This window comes from Daphnia magna, linkage group LG5 (assembly GCF_020631705.1).
Source record: "Daphnia magna isolate NIES linkage group LG5, ASM2063170v1.1, whole genome shotgun sequence".
NCBI lineage: Eukaryota > Metazoa > Arthropoda > Branchiopoda > Diplostraca > Daphniidae > Daphnia > Daphnia magna.
Window position 1 is genome coordinate 620,154 of NC_059186.1, and position 23,611 is coordinate 643,764.

General features: G+C 38.0%; 2 protein-coding genes and 3 long non-coding RNA genes across 6 annotated transcripts; 4 read left to right on the plus strand and 1 right to left on the minus strand.

Annotated features, from left to right (window-relative positions):
* Positions 1–8,560: 8,560 nt before the first annotated feature.
* On the minus strand, positions 8,561–9,742 carry LOC123472198. The gene is made up of 2 exons (XR_006646493.1): positions 9,502–9,742; positions 8,561–9,184 (listed from the first exon to the last, which is right to left on the minus strand). It is a non-coding gene; the product is annotated as an uncharacterized LOC123472198 (long non-coding RNA).
* A 159-nt stretch (positions 9,743–9,901) lies between these two features.
* LOC116924090 lies at positions 9,902–11,708 on the plus strand. The gene is made up of 5 exons (XM_032930675.2): positions 9,902–10,230; positions 10,289–10,499; positions 10,558–10,743; positions 11,354–11,559; positions 11,634–11,708. The coding sequence occupies exons 1-4, from the start codon at positions 9,902–9,904 to the stop codon at positions 11,489–11,491; spliced, it is 864 nt and encodes a 287-aa protein (XP_032786566.2). The 3' UTR covers positions 11,492–11,559; positions 11,634–11,708.
* A 2,708-nt stretch (positions 11,709–14,416) lies between these two features.
* Positions 14,417–15,872, plus strand: LOC116924088. Its single transcript, XM_032930672.2, has 2 exons — positions 14,417–14,979; positions 15,046–15,872. Exons 1-2 carry the CDS (start codon positions 14,688–14,690, stop codon positions 15,777–15,779), a joined length of 1,026 nt encoding a protein of 341 aa, XP_032786563.2. The 5' UTR covers positions 14,417–14,687; the 3' UTR covers positions 15,780–15,872.
* A 157-nt stretch (positions 15,873–16,029) lies between these two features.
* Positions 16,030–17,917, plus strand: LOC116933537. 2 transcript variants are annotated; one of them, XR_006646492.1, is made up of 3 exons: positions 16,030–16,309; positions 17,178–17,352; positions 17,439–17,917. It is a non-coding gene; the product is annotated as an uncharacterized LOC116933537 (long non-coding RNA). The 2 variants fall into 2 exon arrangements; XR_006646491.1 differs by lacking the exon at positions 16,030–16,309 and having other exon boundaries at positions 16,321–17,352.
* A 1,037-nt stretch (positions 17,918–18,954) lies between these two features.
* On the plus strand, positions 18,955–20,593 carry LOC116922433. Its single transcript, XR_004394036.2, has 2 exons — positions 18,955–19,648; positions 19,722–20,593. It is a non-coding gene; the product is annotated as an uncharacterized LOC116922433 (long non-coding RNA).
* The last annotated feature ends 3,018 nt before the right edge of the window (positions 20,594–23,611 follow it).

A 23,611-nucleotide genomic window follows, 5' to 3' on the forward strand; every position in this document is an offset into this window, starting at 1 on the left:
TTCAATAATTACTTTGAATAGAGGCCTATATATATACCATTAGACTATATACTTTGTTCTCTCTCTTCTCCTTTTCAATCTAACGCGCATATACACACGCTATATAAAAGAAACTAGAGAGATTCTTACACACACACACGTTATCGACTGTATATAGCTTATATATAGGCTACTGAACACACCACGTGTGTGTCTATATGTTTAAATTAGGCTCATATATACTCGACTAATGTAAAATTCGTGTCAGCATTACGACTCGATCTCCCGAACTTCTTTATGCGATGGCCTTTCTTTTGTATGCCACTTTGGAGTCGATACACAAGTTTTCGAAAAGAAAAGAAGAAAGCAAAAAAAAAAATAAAAATACGCTGTAAATATATAGAACGATGTCGCTCAACGTGACACGTGTACATTATTACGCTGGGGTGTATGTGATGTACGTACAGACTAAAGGTTATATATACGTATATACGATATCGTCATACATCAGCATCAGTGCTGGGGTCTCATCTATATGCAATATGCTGCTATGTACATCTGCAACGTCTCGGCTTTATTGATGGATGGTCCCGCACTTTGTCATCACCATCGCTCATGGCCAAAACTCGCTCTATTATAACGTGTGCACACTTCAAGAAGAAGAAAAGGGCGGCATTATCATTAAGTCATACAATATTGCTTTTAGTGTGTGATTTTTGTTTGTCAGCCAATCAGAAATAAAAAGGCAGCCTTTGTTTTGATATAAGTTTCACTAGAAATGAATGAAACTGGTTTTGTTTTTGTTTAATTTTAATTCTAACAATTCGTGGGAATCAGCTCATCATTATAACGTGACAAGAAAAGAAGCTATTGATCGATTCTTTATATTGTTGTCCTATGTACTGAGAAGAAAATAAACAACATCTGAACGCGTTCGTTGCGGTCATCGGCTGTGATTGGCCCTTGGCCCTGCTGGCGTCTATTAAAACAGCGAGAGAGTCACGCATATATAAATTTGAAGAGAAGGAGGGGAGACCTTCAACATGTTTTAGCGATAGATAATAGACAAGTCGGATGTCACGCGATAATTTCGGCCGTGTGCAATAATGCGCGTCTTGTTTCGTTTGTTTAAAATAATAATAATAAAAAAAAAAAAACCCTTTCGGCGTTGACACTAAAAAATGGTGAATATAAAATTCAAAAAGAAAAGAAAAAAGACCAAAAAGAGAGGGGGGGAGGGAGGGGAATTTATAATTATAGTGCTGCTGCTGAAGAACAGCAACGTGAAGAGGGGCTGATGGCCAACTAGTCGAACACGACTTGTCCATTTGAGAATATAAAGACGGACATGTAAGCAAAAATCAAAGAAAATCAAAGACGATGCAGAAGGAAGGAAAGTAGGGGGGGGGGGATAAGACCAACGAAAAAGTGTGTATATGTTATAGAGTTCGATGATAAGAGCGGAGCGTGTCAACTTCATTACACCGAACGCGCCCCTCTCCGTTTTCGTTTGTTATTTTTTTTTTTTTAGTAGCCACATTTGTCATTCTCTTTAGATATGTGTGTGTCCTTTTCTTTTCTTCATCCCGTTCTTAACTTTTTCAAAGTACATTTGCATATAGCGTGCTCTTTGTTAACAATGTCTTTTTTTTTTCTTCTTCTTCTTCCAGTTGTTTGTTCGTGCTCCTTCAAGATGTTGGCTTTAGGCTTAAGCAGAATAAACAGGATGTAGACTCACGTTATGGGAATGTGATTTTAATGTTTTGCGGGTATTTTAGAATAATAAAAGACGAATTTGATGTTTATCAATAGTTAGTTGCTTCAATTTCAGGAGGAAAATCAGAGAGACATTTAATTTTTTTTTGCAAAAAAAAAAATTTGTCGGTCGTACTTGTGCTGCCATCTATTGCAGCAAAACAGCGGACAAAAAGCAAATCAATCGTCAAGGTCCAATCAAACCGGGAACATTGATGCAATAACTATATATATAACAACCACATCGGGCTGTTTCTATACGATGTCCAGCTCTGCACATTTCCGTACAAAAAAAAAAAAAAAAGAGGAGTCTGTACGACAACAAAATAAATGGCCAAACGAAATTCAAGAGGAAAACGACAATTTCCTCTGGTTTTTCTCTTTTTGGTGCGGTCAGATCGCTTCTTCCTTCCGCCGCCACTCTACATAGTGTGCGTGCACGTAACAGTGACTGAGCAATCTAGAAACTCTCCCTCCAACCCCTCTTATTCAATTCATCCCCTCCCTCTTCATTATATCCCATCTATTCATTCGCTCCCCTCTCTTCAACCTTTTTAGATATATAAATATTCTATATATAAAACCCCTCACTCTTTATTTTTTTTCACTCACCCCCCCCCTACCCCCTCCATCTCCCCTCCCTCCATTATCGAGTTAGAGGCCGTTGGGTGTCAATCGGAAATCGCTGCCATTATTCGGTCGGTTCCGGCCATCAGGACGCAACCGGGGGGGTCCCCCATCGCACGTCACTGCCAAGTGCACAACTATATATATACAGTGAACAGATTCCCTATACACAACCCCTCTACAGAACCCTCTAAAAAGAAAAAAAAAAGAAAAAAATGGAAGAAAAAAAACAAAAATGCAAGTCTAGTAGCACAACCACTTATGGATGCAGCAAGGAAACGAGGGGGGAGGAGAACGGCCAATTTCAACCGAGGACGGAGGGGGGGGTCCAACACACAGATTCAACATTTGTTGTTGGTATTGACCGATGTGTAATAGTGGCGTTGGTCGATGATGTAACAAACCGCATCGTATATATATAAATAGCTCTATGTATAATTATTATTATATGTACGAGTGTGTAGGTGCATTACGTGTGTTCTACATGGGCTTATATATACGTTATATAGTTACGCGATGGGCAGTTATTTTACTTTTTTTCTCTCCTCTCTACATCGTATAGATTTATTATGGTGAAAAAGAGGGTTGTTGCAGCACGCACGGAAATTAGAAGGCCGTGAAGCTGAACCGTAACGATGGCCGAGTGCTTAAACATCATCACTCATCGGCCTTTTACCCATTCGACGTCTTTGTGTTATATTTTTATCGTTTTATATACAGAACATCATCGGGAGACCGTTAACGCAATCAAAATGGCGGTCCCCTTTGGTGTAAGACTTCTCCAATAACTATATAGTTTACGTTCATATGGAAGTCAAGTGTGTTTATATTCGTTATTTACACGTCTATTATATATGTCATGACCTAAACTTTAACTAATGAATAACTTTTGGGATTGTTCCCATGGACGCCAATCGCCTTAGATTAGTTCTTGTGTTTATTATAATATAGGCAAAACAAAATGCAAATTTAACCCCTTGATAAAGGTGTTGTGCCTAATAAATGTATTAACTGTAATTTTTCTGATTACATCATCTTCTGTTCCGTTTATATTGTTACCCCCTTTTTAAAATATGAGTATATCCCTCTACGAATCTCTTATAGATCATCCCCAAAATAAATCTTTCAAATAAAATAATAGGCTAAATGATTATATTTATAAAAAAAGGGCGTTTCAATTGGCTGTGCACTTGATAAAATAAATTCGACCCATTTAGGAAGAAAAAGTGTTGGGGCTGACTATATCCCTCTAATCACTCCATTGTGTGCACGTGAATAGTGCTGTGCACTGCCTGAGTGAGGGGTGCTGACAGAGAGAGGCGAATGTATAGCTATATACTGAAAGCATCAACCATTGAATGACCATTAACCCGCCCCTACTAACGCCCTCTCTTGCTCTTCATTCTATAATAAAAGAGCGTCCAAAAGCACTTCATATTTTCATCATCATTTCCCGAAACCTCGACCACATACACACCCTCCCTTTTCTGTTACAACAAAAAGAAACCCTTTTAATTTTTATTTCAGTGCTATACATACGTAGGTGTAGAGGGGGACTGATCACGTGTCCTTGTTAATTACCCCCCTCTTTGTACGTATTTACAGCAACTTTTGATTTCCCCACTATAGGCCTATTATCTATATAGGCCTATATTATATATTCTATGTAGGTCTATAATGTCGTTCTATATGTGTGTATAGTCTAACAACAGAAATCGTGAACGCATTAGAAGAATGTTGTTGCTGTTGCTAAATATGACGATGACGGGCCATGTAAATACGCCATGTTACTTTATTGAAGGAGCATCTGTACAACTTCCCACGTATATAGTGAGAGAGTTGGCCTTTTAACTCTCCAACATTTTCTTCTTCGTGTTTGTCTTTTTCTTTTATTATTTTTACATGTCTGTGTATTGTTGTTGGTAATGCATGTGTGTAGGCTACAGGGCCTTTTTTTTTTCTTTGAGTCTATATAGCTCTATATAGTTTAGCTCGTGAATTGTTCATGTCTTTTATACATCTCGCGCTTTGGATATAATTGATTACTTTTATTTTCAATGTCCATCAACGAGGACATACAAATACACCCAAGTGCTTTGCTAAACATATATTTTGATGATGGTGATGTGTAGGCTATATGATGTATCATCCCGTGATTATCAACATCACAAATTGCCATCAATATCGATATATTCAATCGCATTTATATATTAACAAAGCTGAAATATATAGCCTCATTTAAAGGCCATTTAATCGTTTTTGTGTGTCAAACATCAAAGTGGTTTGATTTCATCTGATGCATTGTAAAGCATATATGGCGGGTGAACAAGAAGCGAGAACATTATCGATCGACACGTATACACATGCAGCAGTCTCTATCCTCTATGTATTGACGTGAAATGTATATACACAACAAAGGGAGAGAGCCATTTCCCACAATTATTGCATTATAAGACGTCGAGCATCACAAAGGCTTTTTGACAAGTGATTTCCACTATTCGCATCACAGCCTCTCTGTGCTATACTATATACATGCACTCTTTATATAACGTATACTGCATATAAGAGCACGAGAGCATCAACGTCACGCAGCCATTCCTTTTATATATCCCCCCACTCTTCCCCCTTTTTTTTTCATTTCAACATTTTTTATTAAAAAAGAAAAAAGGCCATCTTTTTTTCTTTGATATATCTGGGCTGGATGCGTGTCAACCCTTTTCTTATTTTACACCACCCAAATCAATGTGAAATAGATAGGCCTCTCCTTGTGTTCTACATTGGCTTTTTGCATCGGCGGTTGAACATAAGCGCCTTACGTCTAATCTATAGGGCCTACATATAGATTTCTCGTTATAATACGCATTAAAATATATATTATAGAAGGATCTATATACTACTGTATGCAGACTATAGATATACATTTTTTCGTCGTGATGTGCAATGTTCATCGTGTCGGCCGTGGCATTTTCACACGACTCTCACCCTTTTATGTTGCTGGTCAATGTTTAAATACGCCTCTATATTCTGTCTATATAATGCATAACAAACTGCGACACGATCTAATCCTTTTTCACACAGCCATATAGCTGAATGTATGTGTCGATGCACACACAGACTATTAGCTATATCAAAAGGGGCGTCCCTCCGAACAACGCGATATCAGCGTCATTAAATGATGCATACATTTAAACAAGCAGATATATGCATTAAGACTATACGTAGTATGTTTATTTAGATAGAACAATGGACATATAGAAAAAGGAATATATTTATATGTATTAGACAATATATATAGACTTGTATATACATCAGATTTGCTTTCAATGTATACATGGATATATACGTGATTGTTCGTGTATAGACTCGATATCCTATATAGTCTACTTATGGAGTTATGCCGAATCGTTGTCCATAGGGAAAGACTCAAAGACAATGCACAGCACGAAGAAGAAAAGAAAAAAAAAACTGAGGTATTAAGAGAAAGAAGAAGAAGAATGAGGCGATAGATAGCGAAAGAAAGAAAGAAAAGACAAGCATAACCACTCGATTCAGGCATTCGGAGCTTGTCGATTATGTCCGACATACGAGTTGTTTTTTTTTTTCTTTTTCTTTTTTTTTTCTTGTGCTGCGATGGATGAGGGTGTCCCTGCCTTCTTCTGGTAGATTTTTTGGCCGTTGCGCGCGCGCTCGAAGCCAATCAATTTCGAACCGTTTCCATTGGCTGGACAGAAGTCTGGCGCCAGTCGGCCACTGATGTGCACCACACATCAACAACCAGCAGCCCGAAGAGAGAAAACAAAAAAAGGGAAAACATTTCAAAAATCGGTCGACGACAACCGAGGACTCGTTTTTTTTTTCTCTTTCAATCTCTGAAAAATTCCATCATTCTTTTGTTGTTGTTGTTGCTTTAATCTTTGAAAAATAAATGCTCGTCAGAGAATCGATCGATTATCGTCCGTGTAACTTTTAATAGCTCTCTGTCTCACGACAACAAGACAGCAAAAGAAAGAAAACAGACAACAACAAAAGAATATTACAATAAAAGAGGGGAAAACGATCGGCTATAAGATGTGCGGCTGAATGGCATTTGGTTCGATGATGAATACCTGATGATGGAAGAGGAAATATTATATATTTAAAGAGAAAGACTTGTACATAACGAAGCTAACTGCATATCCATGTCCTGAATGCATGTCTTCCCTCTTCTTTTTTTTTTTGTCTAAATAGTTTGATTTTTTATATCTCTAAAAAGCAAGTCCCTAATATAGGAGAATTGGCTTTTGAAATCGAGCGGGGGTCATTCATCACGAACATAATCTTATGGAGCCCCCACTATTATTAGTTGCTCACATAGTTGTGTGCCCCTTTTTTAATTTTTTTATTCCCTTGTCTACTTGTTATTGTGTTCGCTTTTTTTATCTGTACCCGCCCCTATTCGATATGACAAAAGCAAATTTCATTATATTTTATTTTATTTATTTTTGCCTTTCCATCATTTTGAACATCGTGTAATCGATTCGATCACGAATCGTGTCCAACCACGACCGGAAAACGACATTTTTTTTTAAAAGATAATCAACGTCTTATTAATTTTTTAATAAGATTACAAATTAGAATTAATCTTAAACTGTATCGCGTATGCAGGAATCGCTGCTGGACATGGTAATCAATTCATAACCAACTTTGTTTTACAACTTACATGAGGCCTTAAGCGCGTGTTTTCCTCAACATATTTGTATATATATACCAGGCCTAAATACGCCGCACTTAAATGCACCTACATCAATAATACATAAAGGCATCTATGATTTAACATTTCTTTTTTAAGGAACGCACGACGAGAATTGTGTATACACATCTTGTCTATTGCAATCTTGTGTTTCTATTTAGATCAATGTACGTTCGTGTCTTCTGTTTTTTTAATTTTTATAACCAACTCTATTTGTCCTTTTTCTTTTTTGTTTTGCTACAAACTTAAAAGAAGAAAAAAAAAACGGCTTTAAAAAAAATACGTAAGAATGGAGGGGAACTGCTGGCGACGAGAGAATGAAGGTAGACACATGTTATTGCTTTGAAAGTCGTAAATTAACCTTGGACAAAGGTAAATAAAAAGGTACAGGTTTCGTCGTTTTAGCTATTTAACAAGAAAAAAAAAATTTTTATTTCTTCTTTTTAAATGTTTCTTTTTTAGTCGTCTACGTCTTTTTTTAAAAACATAAAAGTGGACACAAGTGAAACATCCGCTCTTTCACACTGCAGTTGTGTAATAAATCCCCACCAACATTTTCAAAAGTCTTTTAGAGAGTGGAAAAAAAAAAGAAGAAGAAAAACTACCAGGATGATTCCTATTCATTGCGGACGTTATATACTTTCAAAGCCAATCAAATAAATAATCATTATCGTCTTGAAAAGCTAAAAGCATATACGAGCATATCAACTGAAAATCCTTGTACGCGTTACGTCTACACGTAATGCTGCGCATTACAGCGTTTAAGTATAGGGCAGGTATATGCTGTGTGTAGGATTGAAGGACTTTAACAAAGCTCTTGAGTAGACGAAGAACAGGATTTGAACTGTTAGTTTACCATCGTATAGTCTACTTAAAATGGGATAAATGGTCAAAATTAGGTGGCTGAGTTCCTACAACGGACTTTGAAAAGGTGGAAACGAAAAATAAAAAATTATAAATCAAGAAAAACATTAAAGAAAAATCATGTCATTTGCTGCACTTTTCGAGTCGCATTCGTTGAAAACCTTCTCCCCCTAATTACACGAGAAAAATATATGCTATAGGCTAAATAGCAGCATTCAAAAATATAAAAAAACAAACAAAAGAAAACAGAAAGGAAAGGGTTGTAGAATTTGTTGTTTGAGTGTTGTTGTTGTCCCTTCCACTACAGGGTTGACAGGATCAATAAATTTGAAACCCGACTTTTTGTCGCCCGTTCCTCACGACAACAAAACAAAAGAGGAAAGAAAATGATTTTTTTTTTGTTTGTTTGTTTTCTCGCCTTAATTATCCTCCTTCGGCCTTCCTCTTTAATGTGTCAGCAATCAAAAGCCACAGGTTCCAAACCGAAGAAAAAGAAAACCGGCTCTTAATTCTGGCCAGTTACTCTCGTCGCCCCGTCTATTAAATCAGACCATCATGAATATATTTAAAAAAAAAAAAAAAGCGAATATAAAAAATAGACCCGCTTGATACAGCCATTTGTTTTATAGACTATATATATATACGCAAAGCGATTCACAAATTAAAAATTAAAGCCAAAACTATGCTATTTACACAAATAAAGCAGCAGCCATTTTTCTTATACACAATTGATTATAGACCAGTGTATGGGAAAACGATGCGCGAAATAAACGGTCCTCCCGATTACACGCGTATAGCCTATTAATGTGATATGCATACGTTTATGTTAAGCGCTCCGGCGTGTCTTTAAACAGAGCAATAATACACGCACTGCTATTCAAAAACAGAAAGAAATGCGTTTTACAACAGACAAGTATATAATAAGCCGTTCAGATTTCTGCGGTCGAATTTTTATTAACCAACCGTACGGCCAAAATGCACGCGTGCTGGCAATTACAAAACGAAACAAACAAAAAGCCATTTTTATATAGTAGCCCATATTGTTGACGGGGCAGCGTTAAAAGCGTTGACGTTATCCAAGTTGATTCTCTTTGAAAGAGACGAAATGAAGCGTCGAATTGCGTGATGTTCGTGCACGTTGTCGTGCTTATCAAATACAAGAACTTGTCCACCGTTGCTGTGCAAACGTCGCGCTTTTTGACTGGAACGTCCAAAGCTTGTGGGACCCAACTTTTTGAATGACGCAAGTTGTTTTCCAACAAAACAAAAAAAACGTGAACATTCAGAAGAAAAGAACATTTTTTTTTTTTAAGTAAAGGGATTCGCCAAGTTGCTGGTGAGTGACACGAACAAAAAAAGAGACGATGTTGAAAAACAAGTTTGGAAAAAGAAAAGGGATCAAGGTAAAGGGTTTTTTTTTGTTCGAAAAAGACCGGAAAAAGAAAATATAAGAAAACATCGGGATTTTAAAATGAGGGAGGACATTGGGGGCCCTGTCACTATGAAGGAATACGTTTGTCCGAGCAACGGGGGGAGGCCTGACTTACCGGATAGGGTTTCGCGTGCTTATCAATGTTGACGCGGGGTTGGCCCGTGTAATCCTATTTGATGCGTTTTACTGCTGTTTTCAGTAGGACTTTTCACCCCGACATTTCCTCCCTCTACTGCCTTCTCGCCTGTCATCCTCTTGGACTGGAAAACTGAGTTAGGCTCAGAGTATTATTACACGCCAGACGTGGATACACTCAAACCATTTTGTGCCATTTTCTGTCCTGTCGTAACTTGGCTTTATTTATTTTTTAAAGCTTGTTTAAAACTCGCCAACGCCATCTAGTAGTTGATTCTAGTTATCCAGCGGATTGATTTCGTCTGCTATACTAGTAATTCGACAAACGACAATTCTTCTTTCCCAAATTGTCGGTTGAGGGCTGATAGAAAATTTGTAAAATGAATAATTCTAACGCTGATGTAACAGAAAGAGCATTAGCAACCCCAGTCCAAAAGGTGAAAAGGAAACGAACACGCAAGAGATTTAATCTGGACACATCACCACTGAACAAAAAGCCAAAAATAAGATACGATTCCCGTGAAACTGTTTGGGATGACGAGAATCTTAGCAAGATAATAGAGTATCTTAAAACAAATGGATTCCACGGGGAATATGAAGAGATCCGAAAAATTTTTCCCACCAATTTGATTTCAGAAACTGGCCTACGAGAAATGTTCCAAGAGCTAAGCAGGTGGTCTGAACCCCTCAAGGATGATTCTAAAGAAAGGTAAATGTTTGATGAAATAAAAATTTTTGTTCTCACTATTATCTTCTTGTCAATATAGGGACCCTCCTAAAAAACGAAGTGCCATCAAACCATCCCCTGTCGAAGAATGGATCACTATGATCAGGGACTGCATTGAAGCTCAAAGACATTCTCCCATCCCTGCATTAATGCTCAAATGGATAGCCATGTTTGAAGAGCACCCTGATCCAGCATCATGTTGTGAAGTAGATTACAAAGCTATTTACATGTACATATCTTCGCTTTTGGACGTAAGTCTAGTCCACATATTTCTTTACCAACGGCATAAAACACATTCTTCTTTAACAGGGCCATATTCCTAAGCAACTGAACCCTCAAAGCGCATTGAAACTAGTTTCCTTATATGATGATTTGGTGAAGATAGTCAAGGCATCCGCGACTGAATCGCAAGAGTGGATAATCAAGTCGGCCAAACTATCAATCTGTAATCAAAAGATCTCACGAGATGAAAAGAACAAACTCCTCAGAAATCGGGTAATTAATCATCTTTTGTTTCCTCATTATTTCGCCTAATAGGGATACGTCATCTGAAAGCTTATTCGTGAAATTACTGATTGTGTTGGACAACATGTTTGCTTTCCAGTTTCATTAATGCGACACTGAAGGAAATTTGTCGCCCCAAGTTATTACGCGTTGCGGAAGATGAATGGATGTTTCATTGCTGTCGAGGCTATGTTGTACATTAGCATACTTGGTCGGGAACTCGGGAAGGGAGAGGGTTAAAGCGGACGTGCGTTTTTTGCCTATCGCAGGAAACGTAAATAACAGGGGTTGCTCCCGCAGCTGTCTCGCACGTCCCCTGGGCTCTACCACTACACAGCAGTAGCTCTGAATAAAGAACCCCTCGACAGCTGTTCTATTAAACCAGTGTGAAATTTACAGCCGCCCAATTTGCATCTGTGTGAACTAGGAAAGATTTCTCGATCGATCATCCTATTTAAAACAACCCCATTCTCTTGTTTCCGGATGTAGTCACCCGCCCACTCCTTTCAAAACGTTAATCATTGTTGCTTTTTGTTGTGATTGTTATTGCTACTTTTTTACATCCGAGTCTAATCATTCTCCCCTTTCTTTTTAATTGTAGCGACGAACGGAATGGAGTGAGGAGGAGAAGAAACAAGCCGCCATTCTAAAATCTGATGATTTAGATGAAATCAAAAAAATTTATTGCGAAAATCGGGGCTTAAATCCTTTTTCATTTCCATCCGGTATGTATATGTAGCTTATCCGCGCTGCTTCTCTCTGCAACTTGGCCCGAAATTTGCTCTCTCAACTGGTCCTCTAAATCCGGTAATACAATGCTGATGTTTTCCTAAATGGCAGTTTGTTTTACCACTTTCTGTCTTTTCAATTATGCAAAATAGCGTGCCTTTTTATCGTCGGGACAAGGTTCGTCTCCTGCGATTGATTGTCTTTTTCAACGACAGTCGTGTCTGAGAGCATCGTTCGATTGCTTAAATCGTCCTTAGATGCACGCGCCTTGACCATTTTGTTTTCGCTTCAAGCCAACCGATACTTCTAAAAATCTGTTTCGACTTGGGGAAGAGTTAACGGTCAAGTATGGCTATCGTTTGGTCTTATCGCCGTGGCACTTTGGTCGGAAGCTATTAGCCCTCTGCGTCTTTCTATCGGATGACACTTGTAAATGACAATACGTTGTGCATCAGACGTTCAACTAATGTTAACCACCTTTCTTCACATTAGAATTTCAAATGGTGCCGTTTTACCTGGAAGATTATTCTTATTAAATATGGCGTTTACCCTGTTGCAAGATTGGCCAATATGGATTGCATCGCTTAGCGTCTAACACAACAGGTGCAAAGAAAAAGTTTCTAAATCTCCCTTTCTTTTTTTTTAATCAAAATTTCTGAAATAGAAGAACTGGATGCTTCCTGTCTTGTTCGGGGTTGTTTTAACATTCTACATCCAGCAGCCTACTTATTTTGTTCCAGATAGTCAAAAGAATTCAAAGATTAAAGAATGGAAAGTGACTGTACTGATATATAGCTTCAGTAGAAAGCAAGGACGAGAATACATTCACACCAATGCATAAATCATTCTCACAGGTAGTTTCTACAAAATCGATTCCAAATTTAACGATAATTCAAGTACCGATTTTCTTCATAGATTTCTAGCAAAAGATATCCTCGAACAAACTTAGGCAATTCTTGAGGGACGCAAATTCGACGAAACTTGTCTTACGGAATGACGTAAAATTAGATATTCTGATAAAGCCCAAATGTCATGGGATTTAACTACGTTGAAACGACGCAATTTTGCGAATAGATGAGCTACGTCAAATACGTTTTTTAATGCCATTATGAAAACTTCTCCGACAGCAGAGAGGTCAGCAACACAGTCATCTCTCTTAAGAAAGGTAATGAACAAATATTTGAACAACGAAATTGTTCGCCCATACATAGTTCTTCATAGATTTGTACGTGATTGGTGTTAACATCTTCTTTAAACAAATTTAGCACTACTTAGCATTGCCTGGCCATGGTTGGATGGACCTGGCCGACTAAAGATGACGAGTCATCATCCGAAACCGAACAAAAAACCAAGTCACAAGCTCAGCAGAGCCGTAACCGATCAGACAGGCATCATGACCAATCATCGGAATCGGAGGATCGGCTGGATGAGAAAGTAACTTCGGTCCCTCTTCGTATGGTCCTCTTTCCAACTGAAGACGAGCTGAGTTTGTCGCAAATGACACCATCATCATCACTCAGAACTTTGAACTTCAATCAAAATTCTTCAAGTCGAAGACGCTTGGACGGTGAAGAAAAGTCATTGACCAGCCTGCAACCAGATGAGATGTGGCAACATTGTTACGAAGGCTCCGATGCAGACTACAGAGACAAAGATCCTCAATGGGCACATCAAGATTCTAAAGTTTCTTTTTACATGTCGCAGTCATTTCCCTCTCCAGCAAATTCACCAGAATTCGAAGAAAAACGCTTCCCACAAGAATTTAGCCCTGATAAAGATGTTGTTTGGCAAAGTTTTGGTGAAGAATCGCGCCTGGCGTTGTGCACCGAAGACATGGGCAGTGAATTGGAACGTTTAGAAGTTCAATGTAACCGATTTTGTTGAGTGCTTTTCTTTAGATTTTATTTGGAATCGATGATTAATAGAGCTTCTTTTTCGGGCGTATGGAGCAAAAAAATTTCCAAGTTTTTACCTGTGGAATTGTTATGTGTTACTTACTGGAATGTCCATGAAAGAATATACAAAGTCTAGATGTGTTACTATTTGAGTTCACAAGTTCTCTACACCTGCGGAACTACTCGAGGGTTTAGTGTTTATTTTAATAATTTTGGTGCACCATACACCTGTTACTAATAAATTATGTTGTTTGAATTCAGCTTTATGACCATAATCTTTGGGTTTTGCAGAACAATTAAAGTTGACCCAAACTATGGGATCTGCATTGAGTAAAACAAAACCAGGGTTTGTCTTGATCACAGACATTACCTGTGTGTCGTTTTAATATTATTGGCCCTGCCTAATTCGCTACTCTGTCGCGAGAAACAGAAGCCGCTGGGTATCGGATTTAGGTTACCAATGGGCGGCACATTTTCCATATTAATGTTATACTGGGAGAACAAGGCTACCATTATGGCTCATATTCGACAGATTCCCACGGTATCAGATATTGCACAATGGAAAAGCATGATTACCACACAAGTGCAGACTGATCAGCATGTGACTGCCTCAAGTAAGCACCAATGTAATTATAGAAAGTGATCAAGTATGTCAGCGGTGGTAGCTCAGTTGGCAGCGCTACTGAAAGAGACTAAAATCTGTTACTCATTTCAGGTTCGATCCACATAACACTCGAAACTACTTTCATCTACGTAATATGCACTACACATAGCATAATATGTCTACAAATGACATTGAATGTTATTTCATGTGCAAAAATGAATTCCATGGTATAATAGGTTGAGAAGGTACTGTACCTCCACTCTGAGAGGAGTGTCCTATCCCGATGTGGCCCCGATTTCAGGACGTTGGGTGGCGCTAGTTGCCAGAGTAGGCCGACTTTACATGGGAGAGATAGGGAATATGAACGTATTTTCAATTCTGTTAAGTAGGAAATAAAATTTTTACAAAAATTTATTTTTTTTATTTTTTGAAATATTTTTAGCCACATAGTTCATTTTTTAATATAAAGATATGTTAAATACAATATTTTTAAAAAATTTATATGTGTTCGCTTTGCGGTTTTCCAGCAACAGCTGGTTTGCTAGAGTTCGCGGGGGGTTTAAAAAGGATAAAGGGAAAAAAATTCTGTTAACGAGCAGAAACCATGGCAACAAAGCAGACAAATGGCTGTCATTAGAAAAAAAAGTGCGTCAAATTTTTTTAAAGTGTTTTTGCTAGTGAAAGACGGTTTTTAAATAAAAAAAAAAATGCCGAATAAATGCTGTGTTCCAATGTGCACTTCTGGTTACGTGAAAAAGGGAATTGTCTCCGAAAGAGTGCCGCTGTTCAAGACAAAAGACCCAAAAATGCAAAAACAATGGATGAAATCTATTCCAAGAAAAAATTATATAGTCACTGCTAAGTCGTGGGTTTGTGTCCATCATTTTTTAGACTCTGAAATAGACAAAGGGTATTTCGTGAATGTTGCAGGACAAAAAATTTTCAAGGAACACAAGCATTGGAAACTGAAACCGGGTGCAATTCCAAAAATTTTTCCTAGTAAGTATTGTTTACGTGTCATTACAGTATCTACTTTAATAAAATATTAATGTTATTTTACTCTAGATTGCCCACCTCACATGACAAAAGTAATGTGCAGCACAATAAAGAAAAAAAATTGTGATATTGAAGAATCTGCTGAGGAACCTATTTCAAAAAACAAACAAAGTACGATGCAATCTACAGATACCCCACTTTATGTAGTGACTACTTTGAGAGATGCTACAATTTCTTATGGAAATAAGGTTAGTGGAGAAGAAGCTCAAGATATGCCTTTAACACCTACTCAGCAGGACATTGATTGGCAAACGGGAATTAGAAAATTGAAATTTCCAAGTAATTGGTCGTATACCAAGGAAAACGACGAATTTAACATATTTAAAGTACTGAAAGACAAAGGAAGTTTGGAAGTCGAAAAAAATTTGGTGTTGTGTAAAGGAATCGTTTCCTATCAAGTGAAGAAATCGATAGTTCCACAAAATATTGTACTTCTGCCATCTTTACTAACATCGCTTACTATGCTGGAAAATATTATCAAAGTTTTTGATGAATTGGAAGTTTGTGGTGGAGTTACTGTGTCTCACGTAAATTCTAAAAATGTCCTCCAGAAATTACAACAGGTTGAATTTAACGAAGGTTATGAAGATAGCGGTGTGTGGCGTTCTTACTCTTGTAAGCGTTTACTACAACCTCCATCGTCCAAATTTCCAAACGCAAGAAAGTACACTGCCTGCAAAGATTGCCGTAATTTCAAAATAACCCTCCAAAAGAAGATTTGGAACCTTAACCAACTAACATAATATTGTATTTAACATATCTTTATATTAAAAAGTGAACTGTGTGGCTAAAAATATTTCAAAAAATAAAAAAAATAAATTATTGTAAAAATTTTATTTCCTACTTAACAGAATTGAAAATACGATCATATTCCCTATCTCTCCCATGTAAAGTCGGCCTACTCTGGCAACTAGCGCCACCCAAAGTCCTGAAATCGGGCCCAACCGGGAAGGGCCCAGTGGAGGTACCTTCTCAACCTATTATACCATGATGAATTCATTCCGAACCATTGGCCAACATGTAAATAAGTTGGTTCACACTGATACTGAATGAACATTTGTTTTACGCCCTATCGCAATTATCAAAGAAATTTGAAATTGTTAATGTATAGATGACTACATCTATTCTTTAAAATTCTCCCGTTGACGAAGGAGCAAGAAGCTCGTACACTTTACATCATCGTTCAATTGTTTTTTTCTTTCTATGATGTAATGCTAACTCGTGCTGCGCTTTCCGCGAAGGCAAACTCCATCATCACCGTTGTTCAGTGGAGGTACTATACTGTCTTTGTATTTTTATTGTTTTACAAACAAATTATAGCAAAGTAATAACCCTGTCAAAGACGGGATGCACTTAGTTTGCATTCTGCACTGTAATATCCTCATATGGAAGTCATAATGCAACTCGCTGGGTTTCAATCAGACACATTCCGAGGTCAATCAGAGAGATTCCCACGGTATCAGGTATTGCACAATGAAAATGCATAATTACCACACAAGTGCTGGTTGATGAGCATGCGACTGCCTCAAGTAAGCATCAATCTAATCATAGAAAGCGACGATATATGTTAGCGGTGGTGGCTCAGTTGGCAGCGCTGCTGAGAGCGAAAGAGATCACTTGCTCATCTCAGGTTCGATCCGCACATTATCCGAAATCACTTTCATCTCAGTAATATGCACTTCAAAATGCGTACAATGTTTACAAATGACATTGCATGTTATTTCAGTTGCAAACATCATTTCATTCCGAACCATTGGCCAACATGTAAATAAGTTGGTTCACACTGATACTGAATGAACATTTGTTTTACGCCCTATCGCAATTATCAAACAAATTTGAAATTGTTTATGTATTGGCTACATCTATTCTTTAAAATTCCTCCCGTCAACGAAGGAGGAAGAAGCTCGTACACTTTACATCATCGTTCAATTGTTTGTTTTTTTTCTTTCTGTAATGTAATGCTAATTCATGCTGCGCTTTCCATGAATGCAAAACTCAATATCTCCGTCATTCAGTGGAGGTAGGTACTCTCTTTAAATTTTTTTGTTTTACAAACAAATTATAATAAAGTAATAACCATGCAACAAACGGGATGCACTTGATGCGCATTCTGCTCTGTAATGTCCTTATATGGAAGTCAGAATGCAACTCGTTGGGCTTCAATCAGGCACATTTCTGTGGCAATGAACGATTCCATTCTGGGACAGACGTTTACAATCCCGTTTGCATCACGCAACTCGTTCAACTAGCCTACTAAATTTCTTCGGGTTTTTGGTTCGTCCAATTTGTTTCTCCGAGTGGGAAAAATAATTCCTGGTAATTCCCATCAACGTGTTTCATAATAATTTATTACCTAATTAATTATCATTAATATGTTGTTGTTGTTTTTTTTTTCCAATTAGGATTGTGTGCGTTTTTTCCGGTTGCGTTTCTGGTGCAAGAGAAAATTAATGATCAGTGTACTCCGATTGCCTAATTTCTCGCGTGATAACTGCAATCTCGCAGTTGCTAGAAATCCGGTTGAGACCAGTCAACACAATCAACGAGACGCGTGATTGGATGTCGTCGTAACCAAACATAAATATTCTATTCACACCGCCCAAAATTTAAAAGCTACCCCCCCTCCCCTGTATGATGTGGATTGCAGCGATTTGTAACAAAATTTGTTTTAAATATTCATTGAATATTTATACAGTGATATTCTCCAGTCTCAACCTGAAAACTATACCCATTTCTAAAAACGTCTTTTGACTGCTGAATCGAAAGAATCGACCGAATCACGCGAATCACACGACTGACGATCAATCAAACAGATCCAAGGTTGTCAAATCAGGTTGTTCAATTGTAGAAACCTTAAAAAATAAAAGAGAAAAAATGAAAACTGATCATTAAAAATTCACTTCTTCCATCTGGTTTCTCGCTTCGTATAGAGATCAAAGAAAGAGCCACGAAGGAATGGAGTGGGGAAAAAAAAAGAATATACGCTGAATGAGCAACACATTTTAAAGGTCATAAAGAGCTATAAAGATGAGGGTCGCACGCAGTCCTTGGTATATAGCTGAATTGTTATTGAAAGTAACCCGGACAGTCCGACGACGATGAATCCGGAATTATTTGAATATACGCAACAGGTACGGACATTCCTTGCGATTCCTTGGTCGCTAGATGGAAACAGATAGATGCGTTTTTGCACTGCCATTCTTTGTGACTGCTAGTCCCCTGAATAAAAAGAAAATGGTACGTACAGTACGTATAGAGCCATTATATTAGTAGGCTACTATAGTGCCACACCCTTTTCTTCCCGAGTTCGATTCATGCCGACTATAGGCATAATAATATCTACATCATTAAAGCTGGTTCCAATCTGGGTCGAGCAGCCATGTGTTTATAATTGAACGACTTTAAATCGAATCACTGAGTCCGCAATGCAGGACAGTTAATTCAGTGAGCATCGCAATAATTATTGAGTATTTCCGTTGAAACTGCTGCGGCATTTTTATTCTTTCCGTTTGTCACAACACTGGAACTGATGAATTAATGATTTGCAGGTCGTTCATTCCCATTAGATCGATTGTACGTAGACCTGGCTACATTACAATAGTATACCTGTATCCCAGTGTTCTCCTCTAACGTGCCTGTTGGATACAACGACCTTTTGGTTCATAATTAATGATGAACACCTTGCGTCACTCATAAATCGCCTGTCGTGACGTTCACCTTACATCGTTACAACAAACGTGGTATGTCCGTATATTATTATTAAGGTTTTCTCTGAATATGGCTGAATTTTGGATATCTTTAGAAATCCAGTTTCCACCCAACATTCCAGGAAATGATGTCCCCAGCATAAAAAACGACGCAAAAAATGATTTCAAAGAAGCGATTGATTAAACATATAGGTCAGCTCTCCGCTAGGACTATATGTTGCAGGTCCGCAGCAACATAAAAAGGTCGATAGACGTTCCCCAGTATAACAGTCACTTTCAGCTTTTCCCGTGAACAAAAATAAAATAAAATACAACCCGCGGTATTGGGAGTGGCCCGCGCCTAGTGGGTTCGTCAAAACGGTGTATAGAAGACCCACGCGTGCCATTACTATACATTGTGGCGCGCAGTATACTTAATGACACCAGATATTTCTGCAAAAAAATTTAGGCGGTCAGCCGGTCAGTTGAGCACGAAAACTTCAAATCCAGTCAACAGTCGGAGGTCGACCGAAAATACGGTAGAACTTATTTCGCCAATCCATCATTCCTCGTACACGTCGTGAGTCGTGAACGGTGTTTATTTAACTACATTTGTGTGTGTGTGTTTCAATTCACGTTATTGCCCAGTGATGGATCCGTTTGCAGTGTTCCTCATAGCCACTGGCTGCATCTTGTTGTTACCGTTCTCCTTTTGTATCGCGTGCATGTGCTGCCAATCAAGTCGTCCAGCCGAACCTCGACAACTCGGCGCTCTTATTTAGAATAATTAATGACTGATTTTCCGTGCTGAGAGAACACTGCAGGGACAAACGAAAACAGGTTGTATATAATTCACGAAAGCTATACATGGATAACTGTGTTGTCAAAACGCGTGTCATTCACAGACCTTGAGGTGTTTTGACAAGGTAAATTCGAGCGTATAATTTTTGTTAAAGTAATTTTTTAAATTCTATTATTGTTTTATCTTTGCCTTTATAGTCGACATATATATGCTATATAGGGCTGCACTCACGGAAAACTGTTGGTTGTTAAAATGATGCAATTTACCGTTCGCGTCTAAGTGCTTGTTTGCTGTATGCAAACTGCGCGAGACATCACCGGCTGGTACGAATTTCGGGATTCCCCCAATTGGGACACAAGACCTTGTTGCATCGCAAAATCCCGAAAAAACGAAAGCCAATAATGGGAAGTACATAGTGCCATGGTGTCCTACTTATCCGAACGTCTTGAATTTATTTCGGCGAATTACATTCAAAGTGCCGGAAGCGTATAGGAGACAGATGGCAATTATGTTTATAAGCGGTAACGTTTTGCTTCATTGATTGTCCATTGTTTAAAAAGAAATACCAAGTTTGAGGACAGTAGAAGTTTTATATAGTCTATATACACATTTGTTATCCGTCCCAGCAGACTATTGTGCATGTTAGTATGATAAATTCATTTGTAATTTGATGACGTATATAATGATTGAAGCTTTGAAAGGGTATTGATCTCACACACCTTCGTGTTCAACGAGGTATAGCTAGTCATGAAATGTTTACTTAATGTCTTAATTGTGTCCTCAATTTCATACTTTTTTTTTAACCGGTTTTGTTCGCTAAAAAGGTTGGAATGTGTGCAAAAAGAAAAATGTTATCAATAAAACAAGATGAAAGTTTCTTGAATTTCACTTAAGCTAATAAAGAGTTTCTACTACATACACAAGTCTCATCGCCTGAAATACAACTGTGAGGAGAAACCTGTGAAATGTGATTGAAAATATGTGCCAAGGTCTTACGCTTTTCTAAGCAGTTGATTTGATTTGTTTTTCATTGCTGCAAGATGGAAAAAATATACCTGGTATGTAGCCTGTATAGACCTACTTGGCAAAACAGAAACATTTTGGAAAGATTGGATAAACGACTTCCAAAAGAGAATAGTAGACTAGTCTTAAATGAATTGCCTTTTGAAATAAAAAAAAAATATATAAATATTCTAACAACAAACAATAATAAAATTAAAACCCGGAAGACCTGCACAGCAGTAATATCAAAACAAAACAAAAAAATTTAATTTGAGCTGCTCTATAATGTTTGTTTTTTTCTTTCTTTCGCACATTTAATTAAGATATCAGGAAGATGATGAATTTGCGTCTGTCATGGCAAAGAATTTCCGGGTGTTGATTATATCAAAAAGTTCTGTTATAGGCTACTCATTGTCTTGGAAATACCATTTGGGCAGGTTTTAAAAATTGCGAAACGAGAAGGATGGACATGAAATCTAGAGTGTAAATGCAACCTCTCTAGAAAACCCAAAGAAGCCGAGTGAGAAACATTTTTCCAATGACGCAATCCTCCCTCTATTTGGAATACATCCCTCCTTTTTGTGTGTGTGCGCATTGAAGGGCAGAGCGAAACTTGGTCAATGTATACCCAACAACCTCACGCAGCACGAACTCCTATAAGGCAGCTGGCAAAGAAACTCGGGATTCTAAAAAAAAAAAAAAGGTAATAATTCGGGAGGTGGTTTTCAAAACGCTTGCGGCTAACGGAGGTACTTCCCGGGAAGTTCCCCTGTCCTTTTTTTTTTTTCCCTTCTCTCTCTCTTTTACGAACCATCGCTGGAGGCCGCCATTCGTATATAACCACCAGGAAAGGAAGCAAAGCTTCATCATACTCCATTCTTTCTTCGATTCGTTTACATCGGTCCGAAGAAAACAAAGTGGGCCGAGATTTTGCCATGTTCAAACTGGAATAAACGAAGACAATTCGCGATGGAAGAACCGTGGACTTTAGTAGTGGTGGCCATGTGCGCTTGCTTAGTGGTGTGTGTTTTGCTCTTCACCATCTTCCGCTGTTGCCTTTGCAGCTACAAAGGAATGAAGAATCACAAGATGGATACGGCTCGCTACATCATACCTTTCGATTACCGCCCTAGCGTCGTCATGACAGTCGATGACACATCGGCCACCGAGAAAACCAATGACAATTCAACAGCAATCCACCTGTCGTCTCCTTCGAGTGTCAAAGTCAATACGTTAACAGCTCCTGGTGTTTAATGGTGAAGTTCCTATACTTGTTTTTTTATGCAAGCCTGCTGTAGGCTTGAATGTGACATCCGATCAATCATTTCGTATACGTCATAGCCGACATCAGAATTCCGTGTACTTGTACAGCGTATTTAATTTGTTGCACAAACAGATCTATATATACAACTATATAACATGTTAATTGAAAATAAACAAAAAATGCACGCATGAAAACGATTTATTCTTTTGCTATAGATTTTTGATTTAGTCTACCACAATACAAGCAATACTTGCGAGAATTAAAGAAATTGGTTGTAATTGTATAGCTATAATAGCCTATAATAACGCAATAATGAAGAAATCGGCACTATTTGTCGCAAAGGAGAAAGTAATTTAATGGCGGCATGATCTTTACAGCAACGGGCTCGTTTTTTCAATAAAAAGAGATCGGGTTAACCCAAATAGTTGAAGCGGAAATATTGGACAAAACAAGAGAAACCACGAATTTGCTGAATTATACACTCGTGCGCAAGAACGTTGCGAAATATATAGCCTTGTGATCCGTAAACTCATCGTTTCATTAAGACGAACATTCCCTTTGCTTATCGAACTCGAATTCCGCCACCGTTGTTCACGACTGGCTTGCCGGAACGAATGTAGTATAGTCTACACACCTTTACCGACGCGTATAAGAACTTGGCTCAAAATAACTCTGAGAAAAAAAAAAACGGTTCAGTGGAGTACGAAATACAGTTTTTGAAATCCAGTTACTTTTAAATTGAATATTCAAAGAAATCGTGGGTGTTTTGCGTGACTTGAAGCTCATAGTGCCTTGATCTCTAGTGAAAGTTGAAGCTATATTGTTTGTCTTATCTATATATATACACAGTACACAAAGGAGGCATAAATTTCGCGAATTTCGTCCTTGGTTGCAGCTGTCACTTGTTGTCCTTTATGATCAAACAATAAGCTGGTCTCATGTCTTTTCATACAAATTATTTCACCTCTTGGATTTCCAACTGTAGACGCAAATAAAGGAGTAACGAACGCAAAGATATACCTCGAAGACTAAACAAATATTTAATACCTAGCGTAATAATGAAGAAGGCTGTTCATACGTCCAGATGCTGTTTCAGCGTTGCAACTTTGCGTCACAAAGTTACAACAAATAGACTCAAACAATTAGACTATCTCTTAATTGATAGACATTTTCCTTCGGACTATCTGTATATCTGCTCACAACCACGTGAAATGGGTGGATTTCAACAGTTTCCCTGCTGCAATGGACCCCCATGTCGAAACTCTCTGGTCATCCACGCTATTCTGCTGTGGATGACGAAAGACGTTGCGACAAACTTCAAGTAGTGTGAGAAGTGTGCAAACGCGTTCCCAAGTTACAAATGTGCTGGAAAACAGTCAAATAAAGTTTCCTCGTAGAAGGCCGTATAAACCAATGTTCTTCCTGATGCAAAACACATTACCACTAAAATGATTAAATTACCAGCATACGATGCCAGATGGTCGCCTTTTTTCGCGAAGCCTTGCGATACATGCCACAAAAAAACAACAATAGAGAAACGAATAAAACAACCTTCAAAATGCAATCGTCCTTCAAATCTCATCCTATATATATATTTGCAATATTTCAATTACACAGCATGGTGTGGCCTTCAGGGGGGGAATAATAGCGTTCACGACAATTGCACACATGTGAAGATAGCGGAAAAGGAAATCTGGAAATCGGAATCGTGCCAACAATTACATTGTTCTTATACCGCTGTTTTTATAATAAAAATGAAACGTTCTACCTTTATTGATTCTGAGATTCTCTATATGAAAAATTTACGAAGAGCTATAGAGA